Source organism: Polypterus senegalus, chromosome 16 (assembly GCF_016835505.1).
Source record: "Polypterus senegalus isolate Bchr_013 chromosome 16, ASM1683550v1, whole genome shotgun sequence".
Classification (NCBI taxonomy): Eukaryota; Metazoa; Chordata; class Cladistia; order Polypteriformes; family Polypteridae; genus Polypterus; species Polypterus senegalus.
This window is the reverse complement of record NC_053169.1, coordinates 58,180,468-58,196,987: the sequence shown is the minus strand read 5'-3', so window position 1 is coordinate 58,196,987 and position 16,520 is coordinate 58,180,468. Positions and strand designations below refer to the sequence as shown.

The 16,520-nt window shown below is 38.1% G+C and overlaps 1 protein-coding gene across 1 annotated transcript in view; it reads left to right on the top strand.

The window, feature by feature from the left end:
- pex13 (peroxisomal biogenesis factor 13) overlaps window positions 1–7,448 on the top strand; it is a 37,476-nt gene extending 30,028 nt beyond the window's left edge. Inside the window, exon 4 of the mRNA XM_039737780.1 lies at window positions 3,795–7,448. Within this exon, the coding sequence (XP_039593714.1) occupies window positions 3,795–4,111 (317 nt within the window). The 3' untranslated portion in view covers window positions 4,112–7,448. The remainder of the gene's footprint in view (window positions 1–3,794) is intronic.
- The last annotated feature ends 9,072 nt before the right edge of the window (window positions 7,449–16,520 follow it).

Here is a 16,520-nt window from a genome sequence, read left to right as displayed (position 1 = left end):
CAGTAAATAGGAACAATACTTCTTTGAATATATATTTTTTATTTTAACAGTGAATAGTCTACACATACACAAAGATTCTGTGCCTTTTTAATGGTCTGTGAAGTATATCTATTTTTTGCTTAGTTTTTTTTTTTATTATTATTATTACACAGTTTTATTCAACTTGACCCTATGTTTGTCTGGGTCAAAATTTGGAATCAATTTTTTGCCCACTTTTACCAAATCAATTTCCTTTAGATTTTGCATGCAGGATGATCTCCAGTGACAATGAAATATTTAATCAGTTTTGACACAGGATCTGTACATTAATTACTTCAAATTTAAATTTCTCATTTCCTTATATTATAGTTTTAGTGAATACACACACAAATATATACAGTGGGTTGAAGAAGTATTCGACCCCTAGACAAAGTTTAAATTTCCTATATTTTTCTTAGAAAATGCATCTTTTGTTTCATACTGTTACATATAAATAAGGGCCTCTTGGACAATACATTTTACTAAAAAATCCTGAAAATCAAATTATGCTGCAACAATAAAGAACATATCAGTGAAATCTGCTGTTGAATAAATAATCGACCTCTAATAGCTTAGAGACTGTATGATTGTTAACAGTGCAATCAGGGTAATGAAAGCGGGTGTAAACAATCAAGCAATGATTCCTCTAGCTTGTTGACTGGTCTGTAAGTGATTATTTAGGCCAGTTCTTCGAAACATACAACTGAGAAATCAGTATGAGTGGCTTATTTGGTGAAACCTCAAACTGACAAAAATGAAGACAAGGGAACTTTCTAATGACTTGAGAACCACTGTGATTAAGAAGTTTAAAGATGGAAATGGTGCCAAGAAGATTGCCAAGCTCCTTCACTTCAGTATGTCCACTGTGAAGGCCATCATAGCGAAGTGGAAGACAACTGGAAGCATAGTGAACCGGCCTAGGTCAGGCTGCCCTGTTAAAATAAAGAACATGCCAAGAAAACTAAACAGAGAAGTAAGAGCAAATCCCAAGGTGACTGTCAGTGACCTGCAAAGCTAAGTATCTGGAGCTGGAGTGGATGTGCAAAAGACTACAATATCAAAGGTTTTGCACGGAGAGGGGCTATATGGCAGAGTTGCCAGAAAAATGCCACTCCTAAAAAAATGTCATCTGAAAGCTCAATTAGAATTCATTAACAGACATCTTGACAAGAGTCCTGCATTCTGGAGTCTTGTACTTTGATCTGATGAGACCAAAATTGAACTTTTTGGCCTCAACACAAAGGTGTTTGTCTGGTGGATGGAAGGGACTGTCAATGATCCAGCAAACACCATACCTGCCATCAAGCATGGTGGGGGGAGCATCATGCTTTGGGATTGCTTCTCTATGGCGGGCACTGGGTCCCTTGCCCGTATTGAAGGAAGAATGGATAGTAAGAAGTATATCCAGATTTTGGAAGAAAACCTTCAAACGTCAGCCTTGAAATTGGGACCCTGACGATGCTACCATTTTCAGCAGGACAATGGCCCGAAACAGTGTGCAAAAGTAACCAAAGCATGGTTTGACAAAAAGAAGATCCAGGTTTTGCAGTGAGCCATAGTCTGGATCTGAATCCGATTGAAAATTTGTGGCGTGATTTCAAAATTGCAGTTCAAAAACGAAAGCCTTCAAACTTTTCCCAGTTGGAGCAGTTCTGTAACGAAGAATGGGAAAGATGGCCTACATCCAGATGTACTAAGCTTGTAGATGACTATCCAAAGCGATTGCAAGCAGTTATTGCCAGAAAGGGTGTTGCTACCAAGTATTGACTTTGTGTCATGTAAAGGGGTCAATTACTTTTTCAACAGCATTTTTCACAACCTGACTGTCAATTTGCATTTGTTTAGTTCACCAAGCTCACAATATGTACACAGAGAAATAAAAGTTCACTGTGATACTCTGCATTTGTGATTTTTAATAGATTGTAATGATGCAAGATGGAAATAGGGTAGCTTTCCAGAGGGGGTTGAATACTTTTTCAACCCACTGTACATGACATAAGACAGACACTGGAGGCACACTACTAAAACAAAGTGCTTTTATTTTTTTCTTTGCTCATGTGGAAAGTCTTCCCCATCCCCACTGGCCCACAACACAGTCCAAAGCACAAATCCCAATCACAATACTTCACTTCTTCACTCTCTTATCTTCGACATTCCTCTCCGGCAAGCTTAGTCCCTCCCCTCCCGACTCTGGCTCCCGGAGTGGTAGCTGCTGGCTCCTTTACTAGCCCACCTGGAAGTGCTTCAGGTGTTTGACAACCTATTTCCGGCTCCATTTCCAGGTGTGGCAGAAGAGCCGCCCACACAGGCTCAGGAACAGCTGCAGTGCCCCCTGGTGGCATCCCTGGATCCCAATAGGGTTGTAGAGAACTCCGTCTCCCATGGAGCCCTGCAGGAATCCGAGGCACCACTGCCACCCAGTGGGGCTGCTGTCTAGCGTCACCGGGGAGGTACTGTTCAGTCCATACTTGATTCCCCGGACCATATACAGAAGAGGTGTCCCAGCCAGGCAAGGGCTCTGGCCGTCCACCACAGTGTGTGTATGTATATGTGTAAGTAGTAAGTAAGGCATTTAATATGCGAGGTGAGACTCAAAAATAACTGGACTGGGCTTGGGGCTTTACTGGAAAACTGCCTGGAGGTCGGCCAGACATGAATCATAGAACTATATCCCATACCTACACGCCCTCTCAAACCGTCGACCGGCTGGGTATATCCTGTGAATTGCTTAGTCAGTATTTGCACAACAATCGTTACACGAGTTGCTACGACAATGTTGGGTGAAAAAAGCGAACAGGAAGACAAGACAAGGCTCCTGCGCACAATGCCTTATTTGTAAAGCAGTTTGACTGACAAAAACATTCCTGTCCTCAAACATCCTCCCTATTCGCCCGATTTAGCTCCCTGTCATTTTTACTTGATCCTGAAAATCAGAAGTGACCTGAAGGGAACACATTTTTCTTCAGTGGAGAAAGTGAAGACAGAAACAGCAAGCCTGTTGAAGAGCCTCAAGCAAGAAGACTTCAGGCACTGTTTCAATCATTGGAAGATACGTATTGAGCGGTGTAGAGACCGGAAGGGGGAGTATAGAGAAGGTGACAATGTTTAGAATGCTGTAATTCATCAATAAATGTTTTTTTTTTGTTTTTGTTTTAAACCAATCTGGTTATTTTTCTGTGTCACCTTGTTTGTATACCCTCACTTTCTGAGGATTCCTTTCAATTTACCTCTATCCAGATGTCCAGGATCAATGTTTCTCAACCTTTATGGTCTCGAGACCTAGTTTTACCTTTTTAACTTCAGTGGCTTCTTGTTACAAAATTAAACATGCCACATAAAACCATAAATAAAAGAGAGAAAACTGTTGAGGCTTTCTTGATATTTGGGTGGGCTTAAGTTATTGTAACAGGGCTGTAGTGGCATCAGTTGGAGAAACCAAAGCACAGCTACAAAAGTGTAATATTGACATAACCTTGGTATGTTTATTAACCGAAATGTATAGTCTAGTTTTTAAATTTGCTCTCATAAGACTGTGGGCAGAGCATTTTTCTTAGTAATTTCTTGAATTTTCTTATTCTTGTTGAAGTGTTTTAAGAAATGGCCATGATATTTACATTGCTAGGCCAAAATTCTTTTTAAGACACTGAATCAATATCAATACTTTAAAGCATTTTGTTTCAAGTTTAAGTGATAATCATCCAGTTATGGAACTGATCTCACTGTAATTTAGATGTTACAAATGTAATTGATTCTTGTTTGTATTGGATTTTCCCTAGAACAACAACCACGAGTGCGTGGCTGGTTGCTAGCAAGCCTGGATGGACAGATAACTGGACTCATACCAGCGAACTATGTGAAAATATTGGGAAAGAGACGAGGAAGAAGGCAAGGAGAACTGGGAAGAACAGCACAGCAACAGTCTTCTTCAAATACCACAGAGCAGACCTATGGAGCAACAAGCTCCCAGGCAGTGGAGGCGGTAGCTGGTCAGGACAAAGATTTCGAGGAATTGTTCACAGCTGTACCAGCAGAGTCAAACCAGAACCATGCTTCAGATTCGGTTATTACTATTCCTGATAAATTAGAGCTATGATTTTTTTCCCTTTTTGTCAATTTAAATATTACCTATATGGATGATGAAAGAAATTGAAATCCTGGATTGTTTAATATGGTCCTAATAGTTGAGGACAGGCAGTTATATTGATGGAAAAACAGAATTTTAGTGTATATCAAACATTTTGCACTTCCCAAGGTTGATGTTAAAAATTACAGAAAATTGTCACATAGAAAATGAAAAAAATAAAATTACTGTAAATTATTTATGCACTAAAAGTTGTATCATAGCAGTTGGTGTGGTTTCTTCATTTATATACAGTTAAATTGCCAAAGTGGATTTTTTTCCTTGTGCATGTGTAAAGGGAGTTTTGCCTTATCCAAAAGATATATTTGGTTTCAAATAATTGACTACGGTCTTTTTCAAGTTTGGTTTTTTGGTCATGCCTGATGCTGCTACATAAAGCTCTAGTTCTTCAAAATCTCTGTTTCCTGCCTTTTGCCTGATGCAGGAATATGCTTTGGTTCCCTTCCAACCTGAATTGGATCAGGTAGGTCTGAAATTATTACATTGTGCTGTGAATAGACAGACGTGTCTGTAAATGTACATTGAAAAAGTTCACATGTTCTGTTATCTGCTTTCTGCGTAAAGGTTTTAAATTCACATTTTGGCCCAGACCAAACATTACCAGTAGCAGGTGATTAGGCAGGGCAGTTGAGGGAGCTATTATTAAATCTGAGCCGAGACGCATTGAAGAGTGTTACATGCAATTTGTTTTTTTTTTTAACAAGTTGAGTATCAACATTTTTACACTTTCTACATTTACGTGTTTCTGTGCATCTTGAAATTGTGTTACATTTTTGTGTATATGCCAGTTATAAATGCAGTTGCAGTCACCCAATATTGAAATGAAGCATTCTCTCATGTCCCATAGTTTTGACCATTCAAGAGTAAACCATGAGTAATTACTGATCACCTCCCAGTGTGTAAAAACACTTTAAAATGAAGTTTTCTTTGCTTTTTTGCTTAAAAAGTAATTATTTTAGAATGTATACAAGAAAAAAAAAAGGTTTTAGATTGTTGAGATAATTTTAATTTACAATCATGTTCTGTGTTCATACTGTATATTTCATTCTAATTGCATCTTTCCCATGGTTACCCAAGTTAAAGCAATTGCATGCGTATTAAACCCAGGTTTTCAAGATTTATAGTGCATTTAACCAGAGCATAATTTGGTTGAGCTTTCATAGTTGAGGCTGCCCATTGCTTACATCTGGATTACAAATTGGCTTGATTCAGAAGTAAACCAAGAACTCAAGAATCATTGTAATCCACTTGATTTTAAATGAACATACCGGTAGTTCTTTACATCTCAGATTGAATACTATGGTGAAATGGATCCTGCAGCTTGCTTGTGTACATGCCAGAATGACTTTTAATATATAATACACATATTTTATATCTATTGCGGAATCAATTAAAAATATAACACAATCCTAATCAAAAGTAATTGTTGACTTGGGTATGAGTTTTACATGTTTAGGGATGGATTAGTCATGTGGAAGACTTCAATGGCCACCGGAGGGCAGCACCTGATCATGCTGGTTGATTGAATTAGTTATTCATTCTCAGGGGAAGGTAATTTTTCTGATATGCTGCTTAAGGACATGCCATTCTCAAACCTGCTTAATTCAATACAGGGTTGAGTCTATCTGGGTTGCATCGGGCACTAGACAGTAACCAACCCCGAATAGGGCCACGGTCCATCACAGGCCTCAGATGTTCTCATTCCATCTATAAGCAGGTAATTTATTCATTGCTGCTTTTCAGTTTTAGTTGCATTGAAGCAGCTTACACTGGGTAAAATTCCAGTCGACCTCTTTTTATTTTAAAAATATTTGATGAAGGTCTACCATATCAATGATCATTTTAAAGAGGGTTTTTATTTTTCCCCTACAAAACACGTACTTATTCCTTCCTCTGTTCAATAGGGAACAGTGCTGCATTTAAGTGTATGAAGAGGGTCTCAGAAATGTGCTGTACAGGTATAAATTTGTATTCTTGGTGAAGTCAGCCTTTAATTTGCTCAGCATAGTGTGCAATGCACTTAAAGATGACAGTTAAAGTTAAAAGTGTATCATATTTATCAGTTGCATACATGTATCTAGTTTTGAGATTTACTTTAGTGTTTTTGGGCCAATTTCAGTTTCACTGTTGATGATCATGCAAATGACTATTAGCACTATAACATGCTTTCTCACCTACTGAAGCATAGTTTCAACATTTTCTGCTGTTTATACAATATGGTCAGCCGTTTTATCATTCTTTTATTTAGGAGATAAATAAAAGCACAGCCCATTCAAGCAAATGCAAATAACATAGCAAGCTTGATCACTCCAAAGACAACCCGTGAAACTTGTCACTCAACATCCACCTGAAAAAGAAAGCTTATATGACTAGAGAGTCACATCTAAAATAGTGATTTGTACATGATAAAACAGCAAAAAGTGGACAAAAATCAAAATCAAGTTTGAGTTTTGTGATAATATAGAACATTACTTTCCAGCTGAGGCACAAAGGTGGATTATATTCTTCCAGTTGAGAAAACAAGTCTTTGTGAGTAGTGTAGTACAAGAGATTGCAACTGGTATTTGATAGCATGCCTTTATCCCATCTGGTACGTCCAGATAATGCTGTTAAGATATTAGGAGTAATTTTAATTCCAATGCTATTAAAGGTATACAAGTGTTTTTGCCCCCAATGGATTAATTGTAGAACAGTCCCAAGACGTGACCTAGCAGAGCAAGCATTTGATGAGCTCAGGATCTTGCCCAGAGTACATTTGGGAGCGATACATGGATCAGTGATTTTTAGTTGAATTAGGCCACAGTTAGTCATGGCTGGTTGCAAAATTCATGTATTTTTTTTTTTATTATTATTTATGTATTTTTTTCATGTATTTTTGTACTTTACAAACATCCTGAAGACTCATGGTATTTGGCAAGTCTCCGCTATTTTGTTTAATACTTTTTGTCATAGGTAACATTTTTAGTGACTTTACTGTTGAGTGCATTCATGTCACATTACATTTAGACACATGAAGTTTTAGTTCCATTAACCTGCAAGTAGATATTCTTTAAATGTTATCTTTTTCACATTATACCTGTTATAATTTATTTCCCATAAAACTTAAAGCACGAGCTTCAGTTTAGTTTTCTTTCTTTTTTTTCCTTGTGTGGTCAATTGTGGTGATTTTAAGATATGTTCTGTCTGAAAGTAGGGTTGTTAACAATGTATAGACTAATTAATCTCTGTACATTGTTTAATAAAACAATAATGTGATTATAATACAATAAAGACATGCATTACTACTCCAGTTTAATTGATGATTTTTTTATTTTTGATTTTATTATGCACCATATACTGTGTGTCAGAAAAAGAGCTCCTTAATGATTTGTTTTGCAATTTATTAAGTATTTTTTTTTTACAAAATGTTGAAAACATAATTATGAGTAAGTTTATTTGAAATACGGGAACATTTTTAGCACTGCAGGCAGAGGTGAAAATATTTCACTGAAGATCATGAATGCTGTATTAACATATAAAGTGCTTTTGCTAGATGTCATAGGATTGTTTATTTGAGGTTTTTTAGAGGATTAACTTGGTACATTTTTGTTTTCTGTACTGCAGGTTGCCTTGTTGCATGTGTTACAGGTATAAATATATATTGCACACATAAACAGTAGCTCCAAACCTTTTAAGCATTTGTTTCTTTTTTATTTTATTTTATTAAAATCAGATAACATTCAATATAAATAACTGAAGTTTTACAAAAAAGGTTCAAAACAAATAGACCCCCACCCCTGAGAAAGAGAGCTATGCCAGAAGAGTAAAACTTTAACGTAGTAAAAATAAGTAAATAGATACATTAATACATGAATAAAGATAAATGGAGTAAAAGAGGGGAGAGAACCTGCTTACACAATTTAAAAGCTTATTCTAAAATGTTATTGATTAGATCCTGTCAGGTTTTGAAAATATTCTGCACAGATTATCTAAGTGAGAATTAGATTTTTTCCAATTTCATAAAATATAAAGCATCAGTTACCCACTGACTTAAAACAGGAGAGTTAGGATTCTTCCAGTTGAGCAAAATAAGTCTGCTTGCCAATAGTGAAGTAAAGGCAATCGCAGTTTGTTTGTCCTCCTCCACTTTAAACTCATCTGGAAGAACCCCAAACATGCTGTTAATGGGTTACGAGGGATTGTGACACCCAGGCTGACTGAAAGGCATTTAAATATTTTGGTCCAGAATGATGTTAATTTGGTGAAGGCCCAAAACATGTGACCCAGTGAGGCTGGGACTTGATTGCAGCGTTCGCAGTTTGGATCTTGCCCTGGAAACATTTTGGAAAATTGTAAACGAGGGTTGGAAAATGGATGGATGGATGGACAGATCTGCTCGATATATAATTTTGAGTTGAATAATTGTATGCTTTGCGCATATGGAGCTCAAGTGAATTCTCTGCATTGCTACTTTCCACTCCTTTTCTGATATGTTGAGTAAAATTGGGCAGGTTCTGTTTAACAAAGTTTCCAATTTGAAGATTGTGAAAGAAATGTGTTGCTGGAAAGTTAAATTTAGAATGTAATTGTTTGTAGGACACAAAGATGTTGTCTATGTACAGATATCTGTGATTTAATCCCAAATGTTTTCCAGACATTAAAAACTGAGTACATTTGAGAGGGTGGAAAAAGGTGGTTCTCGTGCAGAGGTGCCACAGATGAAATGCATCTCTATCTTAAAATGCTTCGTACATTGGTTCTGTATTCTGAGTGAGTGAAGCATGATTGGGTTGTTAGTATATTGGCGATAACTTGTATTTATGGGGTACAAAGTAAGGAATAGAAAAAAGTACTGCAGGATTTTATTTCTATTGTGGACCAAGCCTGTGTATGTTCATCTATTTGTGTCCATGTCCAGGTTTTTAAATCTTGTATATTTACTGCCCAGTAATACAATTGAAAGTTAGGTAGGGTCACTCTTTGGATACATGGATGTTTTAAAATCCAAATAAATGAGGTTATGGTTGAATCTAATTTCTTAAAAAACTATCTATTGATGTTGTGACAGTAGGTGGCGCTATAACCGTGCTTAACCCGGAACAAACGGACACAAGAGGCACACTTACATAAGTTCACACTTTTTATTTTCAGTTATCTTTGTAGTCCTTTGCGCTTCACACACTGTGCACAAATCACCACAAATAACTCGGTCCTTTCTCTTCTTCTCTCTATTTCCGCCTCTACTCCTCGCAAGACTTTCCTCTTCCGCCCGACTCCAGCTCTCAGAATGGAGTGAGGCGACCCTTTTAATAATACACCTGGATGTGCTCCAAGTGCTCCCTGATGACCTTCCTGCAGCACTTCCTGGTGTGGTGGGAGTGCTGCATACCATGTCTTCTGAGCCATCCTGGTGCCCCCTGGCGGTGGGTGGCCACAGGTACCCACAAGGTTCAGCTTCCAAGCTCTGTTCCCGTGGCCCCAACACCCACCAGGGTTGCTGCCTTCTCATGTTCCAGGGGAGGTACTGCTCCTCTCCTGTGGCCTCATGTATAACGCCGTGCATAGAACTCACACTATAACATGGTGTAAGCACAAAAGCGGGAATGTACTTGCGCACAGAAAAATCCAGATGCAAGAATCTGTGCATACTCCAACTTCCACATTTTTCCGCTCCATAAATCCCAGCTAGAGTGAAAAGTAACGCTTGTGCACGCGCCTGCTGTCCCACCTCAACTCCTCCCAGAATTACGCCTCTTTGAATATGCAACTCAATATAAATCGTCCTTAAGCTCAGCCTTCTGTGAAAAGAATGGAAAAAGCACGGGGGAAAATATAAGAATTTTGCGAATACCAAGTGGAGGCAAAGAAAAAACATACTATTTGTTGGTTTAAACAGTGGTATACACAACAAAAGGAAGCTGATCGAGTGACAGAGTGTCGGAGAAACTGAAAAGCTCAAGTTCACAAAGTCGAAAAGTGCCCAAAATAAAAAAGAAGTTGTCACATATCAAAGTCGCTGTGAAGCGGCGAGTCGTAGCCCACCGTCGGAGTGTCATATGAAAGCTTCTTAGGGTACAGAGGTAAAAAATAGGCACACAGTGGGGAAAAAAAGCATGAAATGTCAACTTTAATCTTGAAATTTCCACTTTAATCACGCAGTTTATTTTGTAATTCAGTGTTCTCCCCAGAAATTTTTTTCTAGCCGGGTGGGACGGGACAGGGAAATTTGGTGGTAGGGAAAATTAAATGTGCACTATTTTTATTAGTTAGTTATTATTAATTATTTTCCAACGCTCAGTATGACTTCCTTTTTTAAGGTTTGACACTTGTGCCAGAATATTTTTATTAAATTTAAGAAGTATCCAATTCAGGATCCTGCAACCCTAACAAAAATTTTAAATAACAATTGTTATGACATAAACCAAGAGGCACAAGTATTGTCGCTGCCGGGAAGAAAAGTGAAAACAATGAAGAAAAGTATAGGAAAACCAATGAAGAAAAATGTAAAAATATTCTTCAAAGCCAACTTGCATATGCAGAAGGTGTCTTCAGTTAAATATTTATTCTTCTTTTCTTCCTAGAGGCCCAGTTGTCTGAAGCTTTCCCATAATCAAAGTCTGGGCCCTCCAAGGAGATCACTCATTGTACATTGTCGTAGTGACTGTACTGCAAAGTCATCAGATAGCCATCTAGTGTCACTGGCCATTTTCAGCTTAATCTGGGGATTGTTCAGAATATTTTGAATTTCCGTTAAACCAGATATCCTAACTGAAGAATTTTGGAAGAAATAGAACAGCTGCCTTAAGATGTTGTTCAGTTTTGTTAAATAAGGTACAGCAGCTGCTGCTTGGGCACTTGCAAGGGCCAATCGGTGGTTTACACAGTGGCAGTTCACCAAGAGTCCAGATGTTTTATCTTTAAGTAGTTTTGCCACACCTTTCTGTTTGCCATTCATAACCGCAGCTCCATCTGACCCTAGTCCAACCAAATTAGCAGTTTTCAAGTCCTATAGTGTCCATAGTCTCACTCGGTGTGTTGGTTATAGTCTCCGCTTTGCCATCAATCATATTGCGGGTTGATAGAAAACTAATTCTGACCTCTTTAGTGACCTGGCAAACATATTTAATGTAAATAATTGTTTTACATCTGAGATATCTGTAGTTTCATCACACAGAATACTGAAAAAATGTTCAGTGTGTATATTTTTCAGTATGTTAGACTTTCTTTCTGATACTAAGACATCCAGCAGCTCTTGCATTATTCTTTCAGAGGTGTAATGTGCATTTTTACCAACATTGAGATGTTGTAAAAAGGAACAACCCATTTCTTTACAGTGTTCCAACAGCTTTTCAAACAACATTGTATGTGGCAACTCATCTTTTGCCAACCAATACATGGATCTTAAAGCTCCCACAAAGACATCTCTCTGTAAGTTATTTAACACAGATACAGATCTTTCAATTTGACCAATTCCAGTTTGCTCTTTCCTAAAAGGTCAGCAGAAGACTCAATGTGCGTTTTACTTTTTTCATGGTCTAGCAAGCTTTTTTTTTTTTAATTCTTGTATATGGCAAGTTTACCCAAAGTAATATCTACTTTTGTTTGTTTGAGTATTTCATGCACAATGAGCACCACATAACATTTTCTTTGAACATTAGCCAATCAAAATCTTTAAACCATTGTTTGTTTATGCCGGATAAGCGGTGCTTAGATTTATCAGTTGGCAGAGTGTGTGCTGAAGAGACCCCTGATGGACCAGCCTCTACAATGTCTTTGTCTGAAATTGCCACATGAGGAGTTGACGCCGCACCTTCATTAGTTTGTGTCATCTCTTTTCTGAAATAACTGAGCAGTGTTGTTTTCTGAATACTTCTTTTGCTCATGTTGGTAAAACATTTGAAAAAAAATTAAAGTACCTATGAATAAGATTTTTGAGTGGGAAAGGGAGAGCCTGTTGGATATTCAGTTCACACTTGCACTATGGCAGGTACGCATTCTCGACATTTTCACTTTAATCTTGCCATTTATCTCGAGATTAAATTCGACATGTTGACTTTATTCTCGTAGTTTGTCATTAACGTAGAACATCGTAAACTAAACTTAATCTTAAAATCAATGTTTAATTTACTAGATTTTCTCAAACACCGTCATAAGTTACGTAGCAACATGTCAACATGTCGACTTTATTCTCGTCATAAGCGTCAAGATTAAAGTGGAAATGTCGACAATAAAGTCAACATCGCGACTTTATTCTCGACATACAGTTTTTTTTCTTCACTTTGTCCGTATTTTTTTTTTTCTTCACCATGGCCCTAATACGCTTCCGTACAAAACCCTCAGAAATTCAGTGACAAAACTTTTGCTCAGGACACAGTGTGTGCTGCAAGGGTTTCTGCACACTTTTTACAATATGGACGCAGGTCCAAATATGAGCAAATATAAGAACGGCAGATGGGGTCACTTTAAACAGGAACCACAGTGAGTGCTACAAGGATTTTTGCACGCAGAACACTCCCAATGCTTAAACAACTGTATGTGTATATATTGGTTTGCTATGTACTGTACAAGAAGAGCGCTGCTGTACGCTCAGCCGCACTATACAAACTGCGCTGACGCTCAGAACAAAGATATCACTTCCTGACGCCTTTTTTCTGATATCTGACAGGCTGGTTTCGCTAGACTTTTTTTATTTTATCAGACCTCCTCTTGCTCGCCCACCTCCACATCCTCTTTGCTTGTGAACTGCCGCTCCGTTCCCGCTATTAGCATGTACAGCCCCTCTCGCCCGCCCACCTCTCCTTACTCCTTGCTACTGTATTAAGCTGCTACACCCCCGCAATTACCATGTACAGCCCGCTCTCGAAACCCCACCTCCCCATACTCTTTGCTTGTGAACTCTGCTCCGCCTTTTCCACACTATTAGCTTTAGCAATATTTGCCACCCGCCCGCTCGTCCCTTGCCATCTCTGCAGATTATTAGATCTTCCTGTGCCTGCAGATCTGCGGCTGTCATCTCCGGGCGCTCAACTAATAAAAGACGCTAGAGAGAACACTGTCATTAAAGTAGAACATCATAAACTTCATCCTAAAATCGTTTAATTTACTAGTTTCTCAAATCCGATCGTAACGAAAATAGCACGTTAAAAGCTTTGTTTTGTATTTGATCTTCTATGTGCTCTGTATGTGAATCACGCTTCCGCGCTTTCTCTTTCTCCGACAAGGCACAGAATCCATTACATTCGTAATATTACAGCTCTCTGAATAATTAAAATACTGAGATGTATATGTAATGTCTTTTTCATGATGATAGGAATGAAAGCATGTTATTAAACATGGGAACACGGTGGCACAGTGATTGTGCGCGACCTTTGATGACATTAGTGCAGCAGTACTGTCTCTTTCAAACGTACTAACCTCCAATTCCTGTCCTTTTCTTTCTCCAAATACCCAATCGCCACACAATCAGCTCTGTAATAGACGTTAAACCATCTGTAAGCTTAGAACGACGATTCTGCAAACCTTTTATGGAACACTGAAATATCTTCGTAGTACATGTTTAATTATTCAATCTTTCACGCCAGTCCCAGTGAAGCATACAGTGCGAGGCAGGAACAATCCGTAAACGGAGCGCCAGATCCTTGCTAGCGTAGCGACACCGTGTCCTTTAATTATTAACAATGTAGATTATTTAAATGAAGTTAAAGTTTTATCTGTATAATATAATCAACATATTTTGCTGCATTTCATCTTAGAAATGATATCATCATCATATGTAAATACGCGCTTTATAAAGTGGCACAGGTTGTGCAATATTATAACTGTAGTGCAAGTTTACAGTGAGGTGATTGTACTAATAAGTACAAACAGTTCTACAAGGAGCACTTGATAGACTGATTGACTGTGTTTAAAGTTCTTGGGATGAAACTGTTTCTGAACCGCGAGGTCCATTCGGGAAAGTCTCAGAAGCATTTTGCCATGGATGAGGCAGTGTGTGCTTGATGCTGTATCCCGATAATTCTCTTTCAGATCAGCTGCTGCTGTGATTCCCCACTCAGATACAGTGATATAAATACTCTGAGTGGTGCAGTGAGTAATATGGAAAAAGATGATCTGCTGTGGCAACCCTTAACGGGAGCAGCTGAAAGAAGAAAAAGAAGAAGAGTGAGAGTAACAATGCTAAAGCAGTTGTGGTATTTGGAATACTATGGCTGTTCCCTGGACCATTATATTGTTACAGGTTAATTACAATCAGATGCATTACACTAATAAACAATATGCGGTTAGTTTCAGTGTATTTATAAAGCCGCGTCAGGAATGTGGATCTAAGAAAGAAAGGGTAACCACACAGGAACAGTAGCACTGCTTTGACGCTGGGTGCTGCCAGTCTGCAAAACTGAGCGCAGAATTTGCGTATGACAGGGTATGAGGTACCTTTAGAAATATGCGTGGCTTTACACAAAGTTTAGGTTTTATACATCATGATTTGAATGTGGAAATGTTTGTACGCAACATTTCTGTGCGTACGCTCCGTTTATACATGATGCCCCTGGTCCTTCCATCTTCCAGGCGTCTAAACTGGGTATGAGCCCCAGCCATCCACCACAATGTATATCGGAATATTTTGAAATAAAAAGAGAAGCTTAGGAAGGATATTCAGCTTAACAATGTTAATTTTTCCAGCTAAAGTGAAATGAAGGGTTGACCATCTATGCAAGTCTTGCTTAATTTTTTCCATACAGACAGCAAAATTTTGTGAGAAAGAGCTTTATGTTTACTTGTGATGTTTATCCCTAGGTATTTAAACTGATCTGCAATGATGGGACGGTGTCCAATCTAATATTGTGTGCTTGAGAAACCACTGGAAAGAGAACACTCTTATTCAAATTGAGACCAGAAATCTTTTTAAATTCTGTTTGTGCTGTTAAGACTGCAGGCACAGAATTGTGTGGGTCTGATATATACAGTACCATATCATCTGCGTATAGAGAAATTTTCTGTTCAAGTCCTTCTCTGATAATCCCCTTTATCTCATAAGCATTTCGACAGTGAACTGCCAGTGGCTCAATGGCAACTGCAAAAAGTAGTGGTGACAAGGGGCATCCTTGACTAGTACCACGTTCTAGTTTAAAGTAGTCTGAATTAATGTTAATACAAACTGAAGCTTCTGCATTGGTATATAGTAGTTTGATCCATGCACAAATGTTCGGGCCAAATCCAAATTTCTCCAATGTAGAGAAAAGGTAGTTCCATTCAATCATATCAAATGCTTTTTCTGCATCCAATGATAATACCATCTCTGGGGTGTTTGACTTTGTGAGTGAATATATTATATTAAACAGGCATCGAAGATTTGAAGCCAAGTGTCTGCCTTTAATAAATCCAGTTTGATCTTGTGATATTACCGAAGGCAGCACTTTCTCCATCTTTCTAGCTAGGACTTTGCGAGTATCTTGACATCATTATTCAGAAGTGAAATTGGTCTGTATGATGCACATTGTAATAAGTCATTATTTTGTTTAGGAAAGATGGTAATTAATGCTTAGTGAAAAGTTTGAAGTAGACTTTTATTTTCGCTAGCTTCTGTAAATGTTGCTAATAGAAGGAGAGCTTGCTGAGTTGAAAATTTCTTATAAAATTCAGCAGGGTAGCCATCAAGGCCTGCTGCTCTCTGAAGTGAGTTTATAGCATTTAGTAATTCTGAGAGTACCAGAGGTTTATCCAGTTCCTCTGCACTGAGAGTATTTGTGGTATCTGTAATGCTTCCAGAAATGCATTGGATTGTGTGTTGTCTTCTTTAAACTCAGTAGAATATAAGGATTTATAGTCGTCTCTAAATACTGTATGTGCATTATATTTTTATGTTCAATGATTTTGTCTCCATTTGTGTTGGTGATTGCTGGGATTGCATTGCGAACTTCTTGCTTGTGGATTTGTTGAGCTAAGATCTTATTTGCTTTCTCTCCATGTTCATAATAATGATGTCTTGATATAAATGAGTTGTTCAGTTTCTTTGGTTGTTAGGAGATTGAGTTCTGAATGCAGAGCCTGCCTTTTCCTATGAAGAGCCTCACTTGGACACCTGGCATGTTCTTGATCTATTCTAGTAATTTCACTGTTTCGCTCTGAGAACTTCTTGGTTTCCAATTTATTTCTGTGAGAAAGATATGAGATAATCTGTCCTCTTAAGAAGGCCTGCAGGGTTTCCCAAAGTATTCCTGCAGAGACCTCTGAGGATCCATTTGTCTCTAAAAATATTGATTTGCTTGGATATAAATTCTGTACAGTTCTCATCTGCTAATAAAAGTGAATTGAGACGCCATCTTCAAGATGTGGTGCATAATGATTTTAGCTCCAAAATCAAATGGTCATGGTCGGAAATAAC